The sequence below is a fragment of the Rhinopithecus bieti genome, unplaced genomic scaffold (genome assembly GCF_001698545.2).
Source record: "Rhinopithecus bieti isolate Rb0 unplaced genomic scaffold, ASM169854v2 scaffold_16175, whole genome shotgun sequence".
Lineage (NCBI taxonomy): Eukaryota > Metazoa > Chordata > Mammalia > Primates > Cercopithecidae > Rhinopithecus > Rhinopithecus bieti.
This window is the reverse complement of record NW_016808491.1, coordinates 196,043-219,699: the sequence shown is the minus strand read 5'-3', so window position 1 is coordinate 219,699 and position 23,657 is coordinate 196,043. Positions and strand designations below refer to the sequence as shown.

Genomic DNA, 23,657 nt, shown 5'->3' with positions numbered 1-23,657 from the left:
GGTCTCACTATGTTGCCCAGGCTCATCTCAAACTCCTGGCCTCAAGCAATCCTCCTGCCTCAGACTCTCAAAGTAGTGGGATTACAGGCATGAGCCACCACACCCAGCCTGCAATTTTCTATGGTAAGATTCTCTTAATTTCAGGGTTCAAACTTACTCTAACTAGGGCATCAATATATAACTTTTAACAATGTTATACTCACTACATGAGGGTTTCTTTTTAACCTATATAGTCTCCTGATATAATTCAATGCATCTCTTTTCAGTCTCAGAAGCACAAAGATGTTTCATATATTATCTTTACGGTAAGAATATTACTTTTAATTTTTTTTTTTTTTTTTTTTTTTGAGACGGGAGTCTCGCTCTGTTGGGCCGGAAATCTCAGCTCACCGCAGCTTTGCCTCCCGGGTTATGCCATTTTCTCCTGCCTTCAGGTGCCTCCCGATAGCTGGGACTACAGGGCGGCCCGCCACCTCGGCCCAGGGGCTAGTTTTTTTGTATTTTTTTAGTAGAGGACGGGTTTCCCACCATGTTAACCAGCATGGTCTCGGATCTCTTGACTTCGTGATCCGCCCGTCTCGCCTCCAAAGTGTGGGATTACAGGTTGAGCCCACCCGCGCCCGGCCCTACTTTAAATTTTTAAAAAATAGTTATAGAAACAGGGTTCTTTTGGGCTTTGTGTTGCCCAGGCTGGTTCTTGAATGGGTTCCAAAGTTGATCCCTTCCAACCCCAAGGCCTCCAAGTACCAGGTTACACCAAACCCTAGCAGAAAACTATTTATTATTTATTTTCTCTTTTATTTATTTATTTTTTATCTTTTTTTATTTTTATTTTTTTGAGACGGAGTCTCGCTCTGTCACCCAGACTGGATGGAGTGCAGTGGCTGGATCTCAGCTCACTGCAAGCTCTGCCTCCCGGGTTCCCGCCATTCTCCTGCCTCAGCCTCCGGAGTAGCTGGGACTACAGGCGCCCGCCACCTCGCCCGGCTAGATTTTGTATTTTTTAGTAGAGACGGGGTTTCACCGTGTTAGCCATGATGGTCTCGATCTCATGACCTCGTGATCCGCCTGTCTCGGCCTCCCAAAGTGCTGGGATTACAGGCTTGAGCCACCGCGCCCGGCCCTATTTATTTATTTTTTTTTGAGATGGAGTTTCACTCACGTCACCCAGGCTGGAATGCAGTGGCGTGATCTCAGCTCACCACAACCTCCACCTCCCAGGTTCAAGCGATTCTCCTGCCTCAGCCTCCCAAGTAGCTGGGATTACAGGCACGCATAATCATGCCACCATGATTACACATTAGCCACCATGCCTGGCTAATTTTGTATTTTTAGTAGAGACAGTGTTTCTCCATGTTGGTCAGGCCGGTCTCGAACTCCTGACCTCAGGTGATCCCCCCCCCCCGGCCCCCCAAAGTGCTGGGATTCCAAGCGGTAACCCCCGTGCCCGGCCCCTTTTTTTTTTTTTTTTTTTTTTTTTTAACCAAGCCATGTTTCTAAGTAATTGGCTGGAATTATTTAATATCCCTTTATAACTAACCTTTTTAAAAAACAAATTAACAAATCTGTTTCAAACTTTTTTTTTTTTTAAGAGACAGGGTCTCGCTCTGTTGCCTGGCTTTTGTTTGAAAAAACATTTCCACTTTTGGAACTATAACACTATCTCCATTCACAATCACGTATGTTCTCATTTTCTCATTCATTCATGGAAACATTTTGACTCCCACACATTTCTTTTTTTTCCTCCCGCACATTTCTTTGTCACTAAAAACACTCTCAAGTAACTAGCATTACATCAGATTGCATTTAAAATCTAAGAGCTGATAATCATTTTCCTTTAACAGCTCTATCACACTTAAACGAAGACTAACTGAAATTCTTCTTATTGTAAAAAAAATCTCAAGCTAAAAGTGAAAATTATTTTGATTATATAGTTACAGACAATCTACTACACTTTCATAACAATAATTTTTAAAAGATTACTTAAATCCTGTCGAGTGGTTATCCTACAAGCTATAGACTCTTCACAACTGTATAGTACATTAAAGTACCATGCCTGAGACACCTATGTTTAGTATTAGAGGAATGTCACTGTGGTACTATTAGTTTAACATGTTTTCAGTTATTTTATTGATTCAACAAATATTTATTGTGTTGGGGACTAAGCCCTATTTCAGATCAAGTAGTCTTTCACACTATCACACACAGGCACAAAGTTAGGTTCTAAGGATGCAATGATAAGGCAAAACTTGACATGATTCTAGCTCTCATGGTTTTCAAACTGTCCGGTGAAAACAGATCAATCAAATAATCACATGAATGAATGTGTCATTAAAATCTAACACGAGTAGTCTGAAATAAAGAAACCATTTGATGAGCATTTATAACAATCATTATTGTAGGAATGAATGCTAAATAAACTTAACCTAGCATGAAAGTTGGGGGAGCAGTGTCAGAGAAGGCTTTCAAAGGAGGTGATGCTTGAACTGAAATCTAAGGCATAAAATTAGGGGTGAGGAACAAAATAACCTTTCCCCCTTTAAAGAGATCACTCTAACTGCAATGTTGAGAACAGACAAGAGAAAATAGGAAACTATCACAGTAGAAAGAGCTAGAGATAATAAAAGTTATTAGTGGATGGAAATGCAGAGATACAGCCAGATCCAATAGCTATTTAGGAAGTTAAATCAGGAGGAGAGTGATGGATTGAATATGAAGGAATGAGGAAGAAGGTGTCATGGAGGGGTCCTAGATTTTTTTGGTTCTTGCAGTTAAATATGCATTGGTTTTCTATGGTTGCTGTAATAAATTACCCAAAATTCGTGGCTTAAAATGACACAAATCTATTGTCTTACGGATCTATAGGTCAGAGGTCTCACTGGGCTAAAATCAAGGTGTTGCCAGGGCTGCATTTCTTCTTTTATTTATTTATTTATTTTTGAGACAGGGTCTCACTCTGTTGTGCAGGCTAGAGTGCAGTGGTATGATCAGGGCTCACAGAAGCCTCAACCTCCCATACTCAAGCCATCCTCCCACCTCAGCCCCATGCCCAGCTAATTTTTTTTATTAATTTTTTTTTTAGAGACAGGGTCTCTAAACAGATTCTAGGAAAGAATCCATTTTCTTGCTCTGTCCTAAATCTAGTTAATGATGAACGTTTCCTATATCTTGCAAGATTAAAAAATTACTAAATCATAAGCCACCTTTCAGAGTTTACCAAAAATACGTAACAAAGAAAAGGAATCAAGCCCTAATGTCTGCTCAGGTGATTTGTCTGTTTTCATGTTCTCTTTCACCTAGACCTAAGGACTCACTCCTCTTAAAACTACTGCCACTTTTTCTACCCATTGAGGTTTGTAAGATGATGATGTATCTTCTGCTTGAATCAACCTTTCTTCCCCACTCATTTTTCTTTTCTTCTCACATATAAACTCACAGGCCCTTTTCACTTAAAGGATTTTCTGCTTAACAACCAATGTAGAAGATTAGATTAATCCCAATAAAGATTAAGAAGAGGTCTTTTGCCCCTTGTCTCGAGCTCCAGTGGTTTCCTATCAGTGCTATCATCAGAATGTTGTAATTCCCCCTACTAAAGGGCAGTATGGGAAAAACAGAATGAACAAGGAACTTGGGACTTGGAATCAACTTGGGTTCTCATCTCAGCACTACCACTTGCTATTGAATATTGGGAAAATTACCTCACCATGCCTCAGGACCAATGGAGATAACAGTAACAGCTTTAAAGGGTGGTTACAGGGAATACAGAAAAATATAAGTAAAACTCCTAGAACACTGCTTGCCACATGGTAGTTGCTTAATAAATACACACTATTATTGTTATTATTATCTAGCATTCTTTCTCCCTAGTCATTAGGTTAACATCACTAGATTCCTGTAATCCCATATCGACAATTCTCTATCAGTGAACAGTTTCTCACTAGATAGGCCACAACTAGTTAGCATGCAGCTTTCTAATTATATTCACATTTCAGACTCCCAGGCCACTCTGAGTGCACATGGGGATCCCATACTCTCTCCTGACTATACAATCTCAGATTACTTTACATAATATTCTTCCCAGTTACAATTTCAATCTGGAGCCTATGGGTCAGGCCTAGCATCAGAAATCTAATTTATTCTCTTTGCTGTAGCAATTAAAATGCAACAAAAAGAAATTTAGCCTTTAGAAACCTACTCCAAATTGTGTCTTTGTATCCATACTCTCATCTTTAAAAAGGTACAAATACAAGAATTTTCAGATGCTTTTTATGCATCACTGGGACAAACTCTTAATTGAGAGGTAGCATACTTTAGTATAAACCTGAAGAATAAACTTGCTTTCCTTCTGGACCATCCATGGTTTAGGTGAAGACTTGTACTTGGATCTGAGGTCAAACAAGACACTTCCCAGGAGCCTTGCAATTCCATTCCTATGCAGCATGCTGAAATCACAGCTGAGAGCACCTGGACTGGCCCTGCTTTTGCTACCTGATCTGCAGATCTTATGGTTACTACTATAAGCATTTTCAGGTATCTGTAAAATTGAAAAAAATCAAACAAAAGAATTCATGTTCCTTACTCAGTATTTCACTAGGTCTCTCTGAAATCAGGCTGAACCGATCCAGTGCCACCACATCATCACAGGACCTTGACGTTTACCAATAATGAAAGACTCTGCTGCTTTTGGTATCTTGTCCCAACTCCAGGTTGACAGTCTGCCTCTGCATACTAAAATTCTCATGATTGAAAGCCTACCAAATGTTCCACACTACACTGGACAGTATGAAGAACATGGGACTGCAGTGACTGTCAAGAGCATATGAAATTTAGCAGTCCTGATTACTATGACAGCATGAAAGACTGCTAGATCTGAAAGACGGCTTAGTCCCCAAAACAATGGAATTGTTCTCTACACCAGACAAAATAAGTAAAATATATTTATTTACATTAATAAATTATAACACATAAAGATTTTTTTTAAATCATGGTTCTTTCAGTTGTCATTTCAAGGTAATTAAGGCCCTTGGCATAAATCTCCCTATTAAGTAATTCTTATACATACAAACAGTACAGAAATTATTTACTGTAGAAAGTAAAATACAGCCAGGCACTGTGGCTCACACTTGCAATTCCAATGCTTTGGGAAGCCAAGGTGGGAGAACTGCTTGAGAACAGGAGTTCAGGAGTTCAAGACCAGCCAGGGCAACAAAGCGAGACCTTGTTTCTACAGGAAAAAAAAAAAAAGAAAAAAAATTAGCCAGGTGTGGTAGCATGTGCCTATAAGTCTCAGCTACTTGGGATGCTGAGCTGAGGAGTTGGAGGCTGCAGGGAGCTACAATCACACCACTGTACTCCAGCCTAGGCAACAAAGCAAGACCCTGCCTCTTAAAAAAAAATTAAATTAAAAAGACAGAGAGAAAAAAATACAATAGATCTGAATAAATAAGAATTTAAAAATTTCACTGGAGTCTGGGAGTCTCTAGAACACGATGTGGAATCCCTCTGCTGGTTCCTAGTAGCACCAGTTCCATGACACCAACAAAAATCCCTGACAAAGGAGCAACGGAAGCCAAAAGGCTAAATTCATTTCTATTTAGATTAGGGGATGTTTCATAGTGGATCTGACTATGGGTCAGTCAAAGGTAATACTAAAAATGATTGCATTTTTACTACAACTACAAAAAAAGTAACCAGCATATTGTAAATCTCAATGATTTGTGCTAATAGTGGGATAATTTAAAATCTATTTTCATCTGGAGTGCATTGTGTGGTTTTTAGCAGCGTATTATTTTTCCAAAATAGACTTCTCTTAGTTTTCATCTGAGCTCAAATTAAGTTATTTTAATATGGGCCCTTATAATTTAATGGAAAAATAAAGAGGTCAACAACCACAAGGGAATGTGGACCTATGATTAGTCCACAGAGCACACAAATCACACATGGCTATGTGAGAGGAGAACAGAATGGTATTAGCTGCTTACAGCTGGTAAGCTGTCACCACAACTTGATTTTTACAATACTATAATTCTACGAAACTCATGTAACCTTTAGTTTGTCCTAAATATAATTAATAAACTAAAACAGAATCAGCAAGCTTTCAACTTCCAGTACTGGCAGAGTAGTCTGGTTGGTATAGTCCTGCCACAAATATAATACTAAAATATTAAAAATTCACTATTTAAAGGCACTGGAGTCTGACCAATATCAGGCAGAAACTGCAACTGGTGAGATTTGGGAACTTGTGGCCTTTTGCCTGAAGCACTCCCCAATCCACTAACAGCTTGGTTAGCCTCACCTTACTAGCCTGAGGTGTCAGAGGAGAACTCAAGTTCAGGGCTGACAGAATAGCCAAAAAATTAGGGGCAAGGCTTGAGGGAAAGGCAGAAGGAATAAAGCCCAATTCATGCATATAAAATCCACTCAAAGTTTTCTCTCACTGCTGAACTACACATACCCAGGGGAGATCCCAGGCAGCCCATCAATAAAGCAGATGGTGGAAGCTGAAAACCACTGCAAGATTTCAGCTGCTACCCAACACAGAAGAGACAACATTTTGGAGTCGAGTCTGAGTTGAGTCAAGCTGTCTGCTAGGATGAAATTCACATTTCAGAAGAATGTAACAGAATCCAGAGTTTCCACAATGTCCAGTACCCAATAACAAATCACGAGTTATAGGAAGAAAAAGGAAAACGTGACACATATGCACCAAAGTGCTGTCAACAGAAACCAACTCCAAGATAACTCCAATGATATAATTATCAGTCAAGGATTTAAAATCAGTCATTATAAATATGTTCAAGGACTCAAGTGAAAAGACACAATAAAAAAAGGGGTAGTTCAGCAAAGAAATATGAACTATGGAAAATAATCAAATGGAAATTCTAGAACTAAAAAGTAAATTGAAACAAAATGTTCAATTAACAGCAGATTGGAGATGGCAGAACAGTTATTAAAGTTAGAGCATTAGAAATTATCCAACCTGAAAAACAGAGAAAAAAATATTGAGGAAAAATAAGCAGAGCCTTGGAATACTTGAATAATGGATGGAAACTTCCCACATTTAGTGAAAGACATCAACCTACAGATCCAAAAAGCTCAACAAACCCCAAACAAGAAAACTACCTCTAGGCATACCATAGTCAGACCACTGAAATACAAAGAGAAAATCCTAAAAGCAGCCAGAGAAAAATAACACATTACATACAGGATAAGAACACCACCATAAGACAACCCCAAAGCTCATTAAGAAAATGAAAAGGCAAGCGAGACTGGGAGGAAATATGTGCAAAACATATCTGACAAAGGAATTGTATCCAGACTGAAAAATGAAAACAACTTGCTAAGAAAAGAAATAAGCTGATTTTTAGAAAATAAGTAAAAGATGTGAACAAACACTTCGTAAAGGAAGATTTACAATGGCCAATAAGTACCAAGAAAGTGCTCAGCATTTGTCATCAAGGAAGTGCATTTTAATACTACAATGAGATGTCACTTCATATGTTCTAGAATGGCTAACATTAAAGACTGACAAAAGTAAATGTGAATAAACCAGAACATTCACATATTGCTAGAGAGAATATAAAACAGTATGAGAGCTTACTTCGGCAGCACGTATACTAAAATAATAAAATGGTACAAGTGGCCCAGCATGGTGGCTCATGCCTGTAATCCCAACATTATGGGAGGCCAAGGTGGGAGGATTTCTTGAGGCCAGGAGTTCAAGAACAGCCTAGGCAACAAAGCAAGACCCTCTCTCTACAAAAAAATAAAACAATTAGCCAGGCATGGTGATGCACGCATGCAGTCCTAGCACTTTGAAAGGTAGAGGCGGGAGGATTGCTTGAGCCCAGGAGTTTGAGGCTGCAGGAGCTATCATCCACCTCAGAGCTCTAGCCTAGGTGACAGAATAAGACCCTGTCTCTTAAAAAAAAAAGTATCTGGCCGGGCGCGGTGGCTCAAGCCTGTAATCCCAGCACTTTGGGAGGCCGAGACGGGCGGATCACGAGGTCAGGAGATCGAGACCATCCTGGCTAACAAGGTGAAACCCCGTCTCTACTAAAATACAAAACTAGCCGGGCGAAGTGGCGGGCGCCTGTAGTCCCAGCTACTCGGGAGGCTGAGGCAGGAGAATGGCGTAAACTCGGGAGGCGGAGCTTGCAGTGAGCTGAGATCTGGCCACTGCACTCCAGTCCCGGCGACAGAGCGAGACTCCGCCTCAAAAAAAAAAAAAAAAAAAAAGTATCTGAGGCTGGGTGCAGTGGCTCATGCCTGTAATTCCCAGCATATTGGGAGGCCGAGGCGGACGGATCACCTGAGGTCAGGAGTTCGAGACCAGCCTGGCTAACATGGTGAAACCCTGTTTCTACAAAAAATTAGCTGGGCACAGTGGCACGTGCCTGTAATCCCAGCTACTCAGGAGGCTGAGGCAGGAGAATTGCTTGAACCCGGGAGGCGGAGGCTGCAGTGAGCCGAGATCGTGCTATTGCACTCCAGCTTGGGCAACAAGAGCAAAACTCCATCTCAAAAAAAAAAAAAAAGTATCTGCAAAAGAGACTTTAAATGCTCATAGCAGCTTTATTCACAACAGCCAAAACTGAGAAAACCCCAAAGCTCACAAACAGAAGAATGAATAAACAAAATGTGATATAGTCATACAATGGAATACTACTCCACAATAACAAGGAACGAACTACTGATCCATGCACAATGTGACAATACAGATGAATCTCACAGACGGTATGGTGAATGAAAGAAGCTGGACCAAAGGAGTATACACTTTTAGATGGAGTCTCGCTCTGTTGCCCAGGCTGGAGTGCAGTGGCGCAATCTCGGTTCACTGCAAGCTTCGCCTCCCGGGTTCACGCCATTCCCCTGCCTCAGCCTCCCGCCTCAGCCTCCCGAGTAGCTGGAACTACAGGTGCCCGCCACCATGCCCAGCTAATTTTTTGTATTTTTAGTAGAGATGGGGTTTCACCGTGTTAGCCAGGATGGTCTTGATCTCCTAACCAAAAGGAGTATACACTTTTAAGAGTTCATAGGTTTAAGACAAAACTTAAGATTTAAAAAGTCAGAACAGAGATGAGTAATTTAAAAATATGAAGATAGGTCAAATATACGTAGAGTCAAACAGGACTTCAGACTTGATACAGAATGGAAATATAGGCGTCCTTCCAGTAGTTAAGCAGTTAACTACTTGCCAAGTGAGATTCAATACTTTATAGAGAGCAAATTTTACTTTTATAAACATTTTAAAATAAAAACTCCTTGATAGCAGCAAATGTGTCTGACTTGATTTGTTTTGGAGCTATCTTAACACGGGTGAAATGTGTACAAAAGTTTTTACAGCAATGAAAATAAAGGCACGGATAATGCATGATGACAATAAAACTTCTTTAACAGTGGTTATGATTTCAAGTAAAAGAGCAAGCGAATATAGATGTCAGAAGAGGCCATAAGGTGAATAATGGGAATACAATTTCAATGTAAATAATCTTAACATAGATTAAAATATAGGATTAATAATATAAAGGATGTTGTATATCTGATCCAGTGCCAGATCTACCATCATATATTGCTTAACAATAGGGATACATTCTGAGAAACTCATTGTTAGGTGATTTTGTGTTGTGCAAACATCAGTGTACTTACACAAACCCAGATGGTATAGCCTACTACACACCTAGGCTGTACAGTACAGTCTGTTGCTCTTAGGCTACAAACGTGTACAGCATGTTACTGTACTGAATAGTGTAGGCAACTGTAATGCAATGCTAAATATTTGTGCATCTAAACATAGAAAAGGTAGAGTAAAAATATGGCTTAGGGAACACTTATTCTATTTCATGAAATGAAGTGTTGCCTGATTCTAGAATCACAAATAAAGCCAATTGAGATCTTAAAAACACACACATACACATACACACACACACACACACACACACACACACACCACACACACACACAGTTTAAAAGATAAAAAATGGTATACCTGTACAGGGCATTTACCGTGCATGAGCTTTCAGAACTGAAGTCACTCTGGGTGAGTCAGTAAGTGAGTGGTGAGTGAATGTAAAAATCTAGGACGCTACTGTATACTACTGTATACTTAGGCTCCACTACATTTATTAAATTTTTCCTTCTCCAATAATACATTAACCTTAGCTTACTGTAACTTTATTTTATAAACCTTTAAATTTTTTTAATTTTTTGACTTTTGTAGTAACACTTAGCTTAAAACACAAAATCCTGGGCCGGGCATGGTGGCTCAAGCCTGTAATCCCAGCACTTTGGGAGGCCAAGGTGGGTGGATCACCTGAGGTCGGGAGTTCGAGACTAGCCTGACCAACATGGAGAAACCCCATCTCTACTAAAAATACAAAATTAGCCCAGCGTGATGACATATGTCTGTAATCCCAGTTACTTGGGAGGCTGAGGCAGGAGGATTGCTTGAACCCGGGAGGCAGAAGTTGCAGTAAGCCTGGCCGGGCGCAGTGGCTCAAAGAGTCCCGCACTTTAGGGAGCCGGAGGTGAGAGTGAGATCACGAGCGTCAGGAGATCGAGACACATTCTAGCTTAACACAGTCGAAACCCTCGGTCTCTCACTAAGCTAAATACAGAAAAATTAGCGCTGGGCGAGCGCGAACTGAAAAGCGGCGCTGTAAGTCCCAGCGCGATGACTGGGAAGATGAAGGCAGAAAAAAAAAAAAGAGAGAAATGAGCGAAAAAGAAACGCAAGTGCACCGACCACACCGACACACCCAGCGACACAAGGCCAACCGAACGAACGCAGAAACCAAGCGCGCCACGGCACGCCACGGCAACCAGGCGAGCGTGGGGAACCCGAGGCGGAGCTTGCAGACGAGGCGCGAAGATCGCACCACTGCACTGGCAGCCTGCGGCCGGAAGCGCGAGCAAAGAGAAATCCGTAAATCAAGCAGAAAAGAAAAAACAGAACCACATGGCTGCCGGAGAGTCGCACCATGCGACTCCAGCGTGCCCGGCAACAAGAAGTGAGGTTGATCTCAAAAAGACAAAACCCAAAACCGAGTGACAGACAAAAGAGCAACCACACAAAAACCGTCGTACAGCCTGTTAAAAAAAAAAAAAAAGGGTATTTTCTTTAACTATCCGTGAGTGCGGATACTATAGGGGCTTTCTTTTTTCTATTTTTTAAATGTTTAATTGTTTACTTTTAAACTTTTGTTAAAATGACACAAACACATACATTGGCCTAGGCCTACACACGGTCAGGATTATCAAGATGTCACTAGGCGATTGAAATTTTTCAGCTCCGTTATAATCTTATGGGACCACCATCCTATAAGCAGTCTATCATTATTCAGCACATGAGTGTATTTCAAATGTAGTTTTTTTCTTTGCTTTTTTTTTTTTTTTTTTTTTTTTGAGACAGCATCTCACTGTGTCGCCCAGTCTGGAGTGCAGTGGCGCGATCTCAGCTCACTGCAAGCTCCACCTCCTGGGTTCAAGAAATTCTCCTCCCTAGTAGCTGGGATTACAGGTGCCTGCCACCACACCCAACTAATTTTTGTATTTTAGTCGAGGCAGGGTTTCACCATGTTGGCCAGGCTGATCTCGAACTCCTGACCTCAAGCAATCCACCCGCCTCAGCCTCCCAAAGTACTGGGCTTACAGGAGTGAGCCACCGCTCCTGGCCTGCTATTCATTTTTTAAATTCTGGCTACAGTAACTGCCCTATGCTAAATTTTCTCTTATTCAAATACATTTACTATACAGGGAAAATGTTCCTAGTAAAGAAATTCCCACTGTCATTACCTTGTCCTGAAGAGTTTGCTGCCATTTTCCTATTTTGTTTCAATTATGTCCAGCAGCAATTGGTCAGCACTTCACAATCACCTGTAAAATATGTGTACACACATATACAATGCACCATATTTTAATCACAAACTAAAAGGAACAGTTAGCCTCCCTCCTTACAATGAAATGTTTGCTGTTTCTTAACCTCTTCACAAAGATACATTTGAAATGTACACGGACTGAAATCCCACATGTAAACTGTGCTAGTGTCTCAAGCATTTAATTAAATACAGCATTGTTTATTCTTGCAGATGTTCATACCATTTAGCATTACTGTATTTAATAAACATCATTAGGTTGTATTTACCAAATATATCAACCAATTGATAGAGTCAATACAATCACGGTGTTAGGAAAAAAAAATCATTCACCTATGGTGTCTCTGCATTCGTCTAAAACACATACGCAGCAACTACTGTGTACACTGAAAGCTAAAAAAGGAAAAGGAGTAGTGTACCTGCTCTGCACCATACACTGTGTAAGATGCTCGAAATTAGTTCCTTTATTTATTTATCAACATTTTATAGATGAGGAGACCGTACCCAGGGTCATAAAGCTAGTAAGAATTATTTGGGCTGCTGGTTTCCAAACTTCGTGCTTTCGTACTAAATCCTGGGGAGATCCAAGATGAGCAAGATCCTACTCCTACTCTCAAGGAACATATAATCCGATGGGAAAATAAAGTCTTATTCAAGCAACCATATACTATTAATTAAAAAAAAAAAAAAAGCTTAACAAACGCGCTCTTTAAAAGGTGGACACAGTGCCGGAGGCAAATAATTGATTTCACTGGGAGCAAAGAGTGACGCCTTAGTCTAGGGAGCCGGGAAAGACATAAGAAATAGAAAACAGGCACCGGTTTTTAATAAACGAATCGTTAGGTGTCTCCAGCAGCTGACAATGCCGGGTTAGGACTGGAGGACAACAGGGCCATCTTGTGACAGGGCTAGACTGGCGTGCCAGAAAGGTCCCTGCCTGCAGGCGTGCACAGTCGACTGGGCCAGCGCTGTGAACGAGACGAAGGAAGCAAGTAGGAGCGAGAAATGTTGGGTGGCAAGGTCGGAGGGGAGGTCGCTGCCTGTAGCAACAAAGACGGCGGCGGCAGCTTAGGACCGGGGCCACACTTTTCTATTCCCCGGTGCCGCCAGACTGTCGTACTTACCTGGGACCCGAGGACACCGGGACCGCCTCGCCTTCCAATCGCGGCTCTTAAAGGGGGCGCGACCACTTAGGCAAAAGGGGCTCAACTCACCCCACTACAACCTTCCCGCCCCCGCTGAGCTTCCGCCTACTGACTGACGTGCGCCCCAGGGAGCGGAAACCCCGCCTCCCGCCGGGACCCAACGGCCACCACCCGTCGCGATTCGCACTTTAGCGGCCACCTCAGTGCAGACGTCACTTTTTTTCCAAAGAGTGACAGTCGAAGAGGCTCACGGGAGATGCAAGCAGTACTGTTGGGGGCGGGACCAGGGTGGGGCGTGGCCCGGGGCGGGGCTGTCAGGCAGGGGCGGGACGGAGAACAACTGGGTCCCTAGCACCAAGACTGGCTTTTTCTTCATTGCCACGGCCTGTCCGGTCTTGCGACGGTGCGAGTTCATCTCGGCTGGCCTCGGAGGAGAGGCAAGTCTAGAGGCTAAGCTCGCTTTCGAGCTTTAACAACCATCTCGGATTGCACATCCGCACACACACATACACACACACACACACACATTTAGGAATATTTTTTGTCTACAGTTTACACAATTATACACAATGAAAGCACTGAACATGGAGGATTTTTATTACAGTGCAATAATCTGCATTTAAGAAGTGGATGTGCCACATCGCAGAACACCAAGATGCCAGGAGTGAGATCACCTGCTGCCCACCTGATTCCAGCACAATAGATATCTACACATTTGAATTAGAAGGTAATATTATATTGACATGTGTTCAAATTGCACTTTTTTTAATTTAAAAAATGTTTTTTATAGAGGCAGTATCTCGCTTTGTTGCCCAGGCTGGTCTTGAACTCCTGGCATCAAGGGATCTGCCCACCTCAGCCTCCCAAAGTGCTGGGATTACAGGCGTGAGCCACACTGCCCTGCTTAAAATTGCAGTGTCTTAATCTCTTCCGAAAGATACATTTGAAAAACACACAGACTTAAATCACAAATGTAAGCTCCCCAAGCGCCTCAAGCATTTAATTAAATAGAATGGATAATGAATTTGAACATATGTTTTTAATAATCGATGTTTGCTCAAGAGGAAAATGTTTATGATACACAGTTTTCTTGTGCACAGATCAATGACTGAAATAATCGTTTCAATACCAAGTATTTATTTACTCAAAACCAAGCATGTATTTACTCTATACCAAGCAGATTGAGTGCCTTCTACAATGCGAGGTGCTTCCTGTGCATCAGCTCTGGTCCTGTTGTTTCCTGATTTACATTTGAGACTCGTGTTTCTTGCTCTATGTCAAATAGTGAGCTAAGATTCAAATTAAAAGGTCTGCCAGATGCTAAGGCCTGAGTTCTTAAATCTCACACATTGCCTCCGTTCTGGAGGAAAGAATTCCTCTGAGACCAGTTCTTGCTGACTTTACTTTAATCCAGATATAAAGCCTAACACATGAGCATTTTGATGGTAGGCCAGGAGCCCTTTCAGTTAAGAGGACTTTGTGAGTTCTAGTATGACTAAAAAGATGACTGAGATCTAAATGGCTGATAGAACCTTTGAATTTTTTTTGTTTTGTGGCCTAGCTAGGCAATATAGAAACTAGGGTACAGAAAGTTCCAGTCTAAGTTTCACCTCCTTATTTAAGGAGGTGAGAGAAAAAAGAGTTCTAACCCTAAACAACATTTTATAACTTCCTAGCAAATTCAGCCTCTGAGAGTTGAAAGAACATTATCAGGAGAAAGATAAATTTAACTTGCTTCCGATTCTTTTGCCTTTTACTTGGTAGGTCATAGCCCTTGAAACCCTTCTGTCTTCTCGTAGAGTTTTTGGAACTTCTGCCTCACTGTGTTAACCTCTAATGCAATGGTTAATAGTGAGTCAGTTTACTTGAATGCAAATTCGAACTTTAACACTTAATGATTGTGAGCCCTGGTTTAACCTTTTGGTGCCTCTGTTCTATCATCTATAAGATGGGAGTAAAAATAAATGATTGGGTATATGTAAATCACTTAGAATAGCACCTGGCACATAATAAGTACTCAATAAATGTTTACTATTAGAATATAAACAATGAACAATCTGTTGTACTGGGTATCTTGGCAAGTGGTCAGTAGGTCAGCTGAACCTGGGTGTGGTGGCTCATGCCTATAATCACAGCACTTTGGGAGGCCAAGGCAGGAGGATTACTTGAAACCAGCCTGGGCAATATAGTGAGACCTCATCTCTAGAAAAAAATCTAAAAAATTTGCCAGGTATGGTGGTGCGTGCCTGTGGTCCCAGCTATTTGGGAGGCTGAGGTAGGAGGATCGCTTGAGCCCGGGAGGTCAAGGCTACAGTGAGCTATGATCACGCCACTGCACTCCACTCCTGCACTCCAGCCTGTAGCAACAAAGAGCAACAGAGCAATAGACCCTGTCTCAAAAAAAAAAAAGGTCAGCTGAGAAATATATTAGGAGAAAATCCAAGACAGGAGTGCATGTTATAGCCCCTTGGCTCTATTAACTAATAGCAGTCTGTGAATTACCTGAAACCACTGTGGTTACAGACCTTCAATATCAAAGTAGAGTTGACAATAGTCCCTAATTTCCAACTGAAACCACCCTAACCTCCTTTTTTGGTATTTTGTGATAAAGTGTTTGGGGATCTGCATGAGGCTAGACAACCTTTAAAATCAAATATGTAGCAGTTGGAGACAATTACGGTATTAGTTATCTATTGCTATGTAACAAATTACCCTGAATCTTAGCAGTTTAGAACTTGGGTTTAGAACCTGGCCCTGCACTTACTGGGTGAACATTTGGACAAGTTATTTATCTGTTCCTCAACATCCTTATCTGTGGAAAGGTGTATTAAAAGCACCTACCTTACACCATTGTTTTAAAGATTAAATAAAATCAAACCAGATGCCTCATATCTATAAGCTATTATTTTCTATTAAACATAAATTCTAACTCATTAGAGTATTAAAGCAATATGAAATATCATGAAGATTTTATACAACAAAATGTGGTGGCCTCCAAGACAGCCCTCCTATTGTCATCCCTTCCCACGTTGAATAAACTTGACCCAAGTAACCAATGGGATATTGTGGAAGTGTCAGTGTGTGACACTGATTGCAGTTTCTACCTTGGCCTCTTTTGGGTCACTTACTCTAAGGGAAGCCATGTATATGTCATGAGGTCACTAAAGCAGTCCATGTGGAGAGCCCATATAAAGAAGAACTGAGGCAAGCCTTCCACCAACAAACCAGCACCAAGTTGCCAGTCAAGTAATGATCCACCTTGGAAGTGGATCCTCCAGCCCTAGGCAGGCCTTCAGATGACTGCAGCTCTGGCTGACATCTTGATTGCAGCTTCGAAAGCAATCCTGAGCTAGAACCACTGAGCTAAGCTGTTCACAAATTTCTAATCCACAGAAACTATGTAGGATAGTAAATATGGCTTGTTTGTAGTTGTTTTTGTTGGTTTCTGAGATGGAGTCTCACTCTGTCACCCAGGCTGGAGTGCACTGGCGCAATCTCGGCTCACGGCAACCTCTGCCTCCCAGGTTCAAGCCATTCTCCTGTCTCAGCCTCCTGAGTAGCTGGGACTATAGGCGCCCGCCACCATGCCCAGCTAACTTTGTATTTTTAGCAGAGATGGGTTTTCGCCATGTTGGTCAGGCTGGTCTGGAACTCCTGACCTCAGGTGATCCACCTATCTCAGCCTCCCAAAGTGCTAAGATTATAGACGTGAGCCATCACGCCTGGCTGTGTCTTGTTTTAAGCCACTACATTCTGGAATAACTTATTAGACATCAATATATAACTAATACATCAGGATCCACAAAATGCCTTGGCTGGTCTGAGTTCAGTGGTGTTTACAACTAATTGATCACAACCAATTACAGATTTCTTCAGATTTCTTTGTTCTTTCTCTACTCTCACTGCTCCACTTGACTAGCATTTTTTTTTTTTTTTTTTTTGAGACAGAATCTCACTCTGTCACCCAGGCTGGAGTGCAATGGTGTGGTCTTGGCTCACTGCAACCTCTGCCTCCAGGTTCACCAGGTTCAAATGACTCTCCCGCCTTAGCCTCCCAAGTAGCTGGGACTACAGGCACGTGCCACCACACCCAGCTAATTTTTGCATTTTTAGTAGAGATGGGGTTTCACTATGTTGGCTAGGATGGTCTCAAACTCCTAACCTTGTGATCCACCCACCTTGGCCTCCCAAAGTGCTGGGATTACAGGCGTGAGCCACTGCACCTGACCAGACTAGCCTTTTTCAAAATAAATGTTTAAGAATGTTCTAAAATAGGCCAGGTGTGGTAGCTCACGCCTGTAATCCCAGCACTTTGGGAGGCTGAGGTGAGTGGATCACCTGAGGTCGGGAGTTCAAGACGAGCCTGACCAACATGGAGAAACCCCATCTCTACTAAAAATACAAAATTAGCCAGGCATGGTGACACATGCCCTTAATGCCAGCTACTCAGGAGTCTGAAGCAGGAGAATCCCTTGAACCCAGGAGTCATAGGTTTTGGTGAGCCGAGATCGCGCCATTGCACTCCAGCCTGGGCAATAAGAGGGAAACTCTGTCTCAAAAAGAAAAAAAAAATGTTCTAAAATGTAAAAAACACTACAATACCTTTCACCCCTCTCCCCTCTCTGCACCACTACCTTCTATGCAGAAGATTTCTGACCATTATTACCCTTGGAGGATTATCTAATTAAGGGAGATGGTAGGATTCATTTGAATGAATTCTCTACGTGGAGCCGCCTGACTAACATGGAGAAACCCCGTTTCTACTAAAAATACAAAATTAGCAGGATGTGGTGGTGCATGGCTGTGATCCCAGTTATCAGGGAGGCTGAGGCAGGAGAATCGCTTGAACCCTGGAGATGGAGGTTGCGGTGAGCCGAGATCGCGCCATTGTACTCCGGCCTGGACAACAAGAGCGAAACTCCGTCTCAAAACCAAAACAAATCCACAGTCTCACCTAAATCACATATGGGTGAGACTCAAAGTGTAATCCATCTTGAGGTAAATTTCCCTCCAGCTGTGATCTGTGAAATCAAACAAGTTATTTACTTCCAAAATATGATGATGGAACAGATACAGGATAGACATTCCTTTCCCAAAAGGGAGAAATAGGAAAGAAGAAACGATTAACAGGACCCAAGTAAGTCCAAAACCCAACAGGGCAAACAACATTAAATCTTAAGGCTGGATCTTTGTTGACACCATGTCCCACCACCTGGACACACTGGAGTGGGATTTGGATGCCCAAGGCCCTGGGAAGCCCTGCCCCCATGGCTTTCCTGGGCATAGCCTTTATGCATTGAAATAGCATGCCTGTGGCTCTCACAAGCTGACACTGCATACTAGTGGCTCTACAGTTCTGGGGTCTCGGGGTGGCCTCACTCCCTGAGGAGTGGCTCCACTAGGCATTGCCCTAGTGGGTACTCTCTGCCATGGCTCTGTCCCTAGGCTCTCTGAGGCAGCCTTTAAAATCCAGATGAAGGAAGCCCTGCCACCACAGTTCTTGCATTCTGCACTCCTGTACAATTAGCACCATGCGGACACCAGCAAGGCTCACTGCTTGAGTGGCCTGGAGCAATGCCCTGAGCCACACCTGGGCCCACTTGAGCTACAGCTGGGGCAGCAAAGAGTACTGCATCTGAAACTCTGCACAGGGAGCCCTCAGCTCTGATGGGTTCCCCAGGCCTTCTCCCCAAACTCTTCTGCCCTCAAGGTCCTAGCACTCTGGGCTTGTGGTGGGAGGCACAGCCTAAAAATTATCAGCAATGCCTTCAGGGTGATTCTTCCATTGCCTTGATGAATGGCACCTGGCTCCCTTCTGTTCCTACTAATCTTGTTACTAAAGGTAGCTTGGCCACATCCTTGGTTTTTTTTCTCCTAAGTGTATTTTTTTATTCTTTACTTGGCCAGGCTGAGAATTTTCCCTATCTTTATATTATGCTTCCCTTTTGATGATAAATTCCATTTTTAAATTGTTTCTCTCTTCTTGCATTTTACTATAAACAGTTAAGAGAAGCCACAGAGCACCCTGAAATGAACGCTGTGCTGCAGAGATTTCTTCTGCCAATATCATAGTTCATCCACTTCTTTTTTTTTTTTTTTTTTTCTGAGATGGAGTTTCATTCTTGTTGCCCAGGCTGGATGCATGGCACTATCTCAGCTCAGACGCAAACTTCGCGCTCCGAGGTTCAAGCCAATTCTCCTGCCTCAGCCTCCCGAGCAGCTGGTATTTATAGGTGCCCACCAACATGCCAGCTTAATTTTGTGTTTTTTTTTTTTTTTTTTTTTTTTTTGAGATGGAGTCCGCTCCTGATCGCCCCGGGCTGGAGTGCATGCCGGATGCTCAGCTCACTGCAAGCTCGCGCTGCCGGGTTATGAACGCCATCTCCTGCCTCAGCCTCCCGAGTAGCTGGGACTACAGCCGCCCCGCCACCCACCCGGCTAGTTTTTTTGGTATTTTTAGTTAAGAGACGGGGTTTCACCATGTTAGCCAGGATGATCCGATCTCTGACCGACGTGATCCGCCCGTCTCCGGCCTCCGCAGAAGCCGCTGGGATACAGAATGAGCCACCGCGCCCGGCCTAATTTTGGTGTTTTAGTAGAGAAGGGGTTTCAACGCAACCGTCGGCCAGGCTGGCTCAAACTCCTGACCTCAGGTGTCCACCTGCCTTGCCTCCCAAAGTGCTGGGATTGACAGGCGGTGAGCTACTGTGCCTGGCCCTCATGCACTCTTAAGTTCTGGCTTCATGAATATCCTGGGACACAAAAATAATTCAGTCAAGTTCTTTGCCGTGTTATAGACAAGGGATGACTTTGCCGTCCAGTTTCCCAATAGCAATTGGTTCCTGACATTTCCCATCTGAGGAACTTCATCTGAATGGCCTTTCACCGTCCATATTTTAACCCCAGCCGTTGCTGTTCACACTTAAATAATCTTTTCATAAGCTTCAGAGTCTCTGCAGCTCTCCTTCTTTCAAGCCATCACGCGAGAGTCCACCCTTAATGCTCTGTTCACAGCAATACAAGCTTTTTCTTCAAGCATTCACTTCAACTGTGAAAGCCACTTCCACATTTTTAGGTCCTCTGGTATCAATTCTGCCTTTAGTCACACATTTTCGTGCTGCCTGTAACAGAATATCTGAGACTGGAATTTTTTTTTTTTTTTTTTTTTTGAGACTGTGAGCTTGCTCTGTTGCTCAGGCCAAGAGTGACAGTGCACAATCTTGGCTCACCGCAACCTCCGCCTCCCAGGTTCAAGCGATTCTCATGCCTCAGCCTCCCAAGCAGCTGGGACAATAGGCATGCGCCACTATACCCAGCTAATTTTTAAATATTTTTAGTAGAGACAGAGTTTCCCCATGTTGGCCAGACTGGCCTCAAACTCTTGGCCTCAAGTCATCCACCCACCTCGGCCTCCCAAAGTCCTGGATGACAGGCATGAGGCACCGTGCTCGGCTGGGATTGGGTAATTTATTAGGAATAGAAGTTTATTTCTCACAATCTGGAGGCTGGGAAGTTCAAAATCAGGGCACCAGCATCTGGTGTTGAGGGAGGGCCTTCTTGCTGTGAACTCATGTAGGAGAAGAGCAGAAGAGAGTAAACCCACTCCCACAAGCCCCTTTATATAGTGACATTAATTCGTTCATGACAGCAGAGCACCTGTGACCTAAACATCTCCCATTAGGTCCCACCTCCTAACACTGTTACACTGGGGACTAAGTTTCAACATGAACTTTTGGAGGGGACAAAAACATCCAAACCATAGCACACTGTGCAGCTCATATGCCCTTTAGCATTACTGATCTATCAAAATTCAAAGTGTTTGGTCTTCTGAAATTGTTGCACTGGCATTGTTAACAGTTCTTCTACAGCTGGGCGCGGTGGCTCACGCCTGTAATTCCAGCACTTTGGTGAGGCTGAGGCTGGCAGATCTCCTGAGATCGGGACTTCAAGACCCGCCTGACCAACACGGAGAAACCCGTCTCTACTAAAAATACAAAATTAGCTGGGCGTGGTGGTGGTGCATGCCTGTAATCCCAGCTACTCGGAAGGCTGAGGCAGGAGAATCACTTGAACCCGGGAGGTGGAGGTTGTAGTGAGCTGAGATCACGTCATTGTACTCCAGCCTAAGCAACAAGGACGAAACTCCGTCTCAAAAAGAAAACAGAAAAACAAAAACAAAAAACAAACAAACAAAAAAACCAGTTCTTCTGGGGTTGGTTCCATTTACAAATTTAACAAATTTGCTAAAAGGCTCTTATTTAAGATTAATGACAAAATATCAGCCCTATGCTTCATGTTCCAAATCCCTGAGCATTCTTGAAGTTCCTTGATAGTTAATCAGTATCTTTTATTTACTACCCTTGAGCCAATTTTATTCAACCTGAACCTTAGGAAAGGACTGCGTACCTATGGTGGCTAAAACTAAAGGTACTTGTGGCCAGGTCCTAATCCCTGGAACCTGTAATTATTACCTTATATGGAAAAAGCATCTTTGCACATGTGATTAAATTAGGGGTCTTGAGATAGGGAGATGATCCTGGATTATCCAGGTGGGCCTTCACTGCAATCACAAGTGCACAGGTGTCTTTTTTTTTTTTTTTTTTTTGTGAGACAGAGTCTTGCTGTGTCACCCAGGCTGAAGTGCAGTGGTGCAAACACGGCTCACTGCAACCTCCACCTCCCCAGCTCAAGTGATTCTCCTGTTTCAGCCTCCTGAGTAGCTGGAATTACAGGCACTGGCCACCACACCGAGCTAATTTTTGTATTTTTAATAGTGACAGGGTTTCACCATGTTGGCCAGGCTGGTCTCAAACTGGTGACCTCAAACGATTATTCTGCCTCAGCCTCTGAAAATGCTGAGCCACCATGCCTGGCCACAAATGTCTTTACAAGAGAGAAGCAGAGGGACATTTGATGTAGGAGAAGGCAATGTGACCACAGAGGCAGAGATTAGAGTGATGTAGCTACAAGCCAAGGGATGCTGGCAGCTCCCAGAAGCTTGAAAAAGCAAGGAAGGGATGCTGTCCTAGAACCTCTGGAGAAAGTGTGGCCCTGCTGAAACTTTGATTTTGGCTTATGAAATTGGTTTGGACTTCTGGCCTCCAGAACAGTGAAAGGATAAATTTCTGTCATTTTAAGGCACCAAGTTTATGGTAATTCGTTACTGTGCCTGTAGCTCAGAGCACGTTAATTTTTTTTTTTTTTTTTTTTTTTTGAGATAGAGTCTTGTTCTGTCACCCAGGCAGGAGTGTGGTGGTGCAATCCCAGCTTACTGTGGCCTCCACCTTCTGGACTCAAGCTATCCTCCCATTCAGCTTCCAGAGTAGCTGGGATTACAGGTGTGTGCCACCACGCCTGGCTAATTTTGTACTTTTGTAGAGACAGAGTTTTGCTATGTTGCCCAGGCTGGTCTAGAACTCCTGGACTCAAGCAATCCACCTACCTTGGCCTCCCAAATTGCTAGGATTACAGGCATGAGCCAAATGTTGGAATGACTTATTTTTTTAATTGGGGTTGCATTTCAATTAAATATTTCAGACTTATAAAAATACACAGCTAACAATATAATGGACACCCTTGAACATACTGCCTAGCCTATCCATGTGGGTTTTGCATGCTATGAACACTGTAGCATCAATCTGCAGTTGGCTGGAAAAAAATCCCTGTATAAGTGGATTTACCCAGTTCAAGCCCGTGATGTTCAAGGGTCAACTGTATATCCTTTTGCAATTTCCTTTCTTATTAAGGGCTTTCTATGTGCAAGGCACCATGTTGGGCAGTGTGGATGAAAAGACAAGTCAGGTAAGAAAATTTTGCACTGACATTAGCTAATATTGCCTCTTAGAAGAGCTTAAAATGCAGTATTTTACAGATCTTTTCCCTTTATTTGTAAATTTTAAAAAATCTTTAATTTTGTATTGGGCAGTCCCTGAATCAGAATAGGTTCAGAGAGGCCCCCTTGCCATTGTTTGAAAAGAAGCTTCCTGCTCAGTATCTACCTTCTAATACTTAAATGTGGAACTGTAGCTTTGAATTAATAACATGCTTGTCTCTCTTGCTGCCACTTATGTGGCTTCTTTTTAGTATGTAGTTCTACTAGAACATTTTAAAAGAAAACATCTTATTTTGAGAAATTTTTTATTTTATCTTTTATTTTTTTGAGAGAGGGTCTCACTCTGTCACCTAGGCTGGAATGCAGTGGTGCAATCTTGGCTCACTGCAGCCTCTGCCTTCTGGGTTCAAGCGATTCTTCTGCTTCAGCCTCCTGAGTAGCTGAGATTACAGGTGTGCACCACCACGTCCGGCTAATTTTTGTATTTTTAGTAGAGATGGAGTTTCACCATGTTGGCCGGGCTGGTCTTGAACTCTCAACCTCAGGTGATCTGCCTGCCTCAGCTTCCCAAAGTGCTGGGATTACAAGCGTGAGCCACCAAGCCCGGCTTTATTTTGAGAAATCTTTTAATAATTGACACAGAAATAAGTTTTGATCATCCGTTTCTAACAGTTGTCAGTCAGCACTAGTCCTGTGTCTGCATGTGAAGATTATTCACCTTTATAAGATTTCCAAAATAGGCCGGGCGCGGTGGCTCAAGCCTGTAATCCCAGCACTTTGGGAGGCCGAGACGGGCGGATCACGAGG

The 23,657-nt window shown here is 42.8% G+C and overlaps 1 protein-coding gene across 3 annotated transcripts in view; it reads right to left on the bottom strand.

The window, feature by feature from the left end:
- INIP (INTS3 and NABP interacting protein) overlaps positions 1–23,657 on the bottom strand; it is a 63,479-nt gene that overhangs the window by 23,559 nt on the left and 16,263 nt on the right. The window contains exons 1-2 of one of the 3 annotated variants that reach the window (XM_017886745.1): positions 12,998–13,246; positions 11,794–11,874 (exon numbers count right to left, since the gene is read on the bottom strand). In XM_017886745.1, coding sequence (XP_017742234.1) covers positions 11,794–11,818 — 25 coding nt within the window. In that variant the 5' untranslated portion in view covers positions 11,819–11,874; positions 12,998–13,246. Of the gene's footprint in view, positions 1–11,793; positions 11,875–12,997; positions 13,247–23,657 lie in introns of those variants that run through there. The other 2 variants (XM_017886747.1, XM_017886746.1) reach the window with 2 other exon arrangements.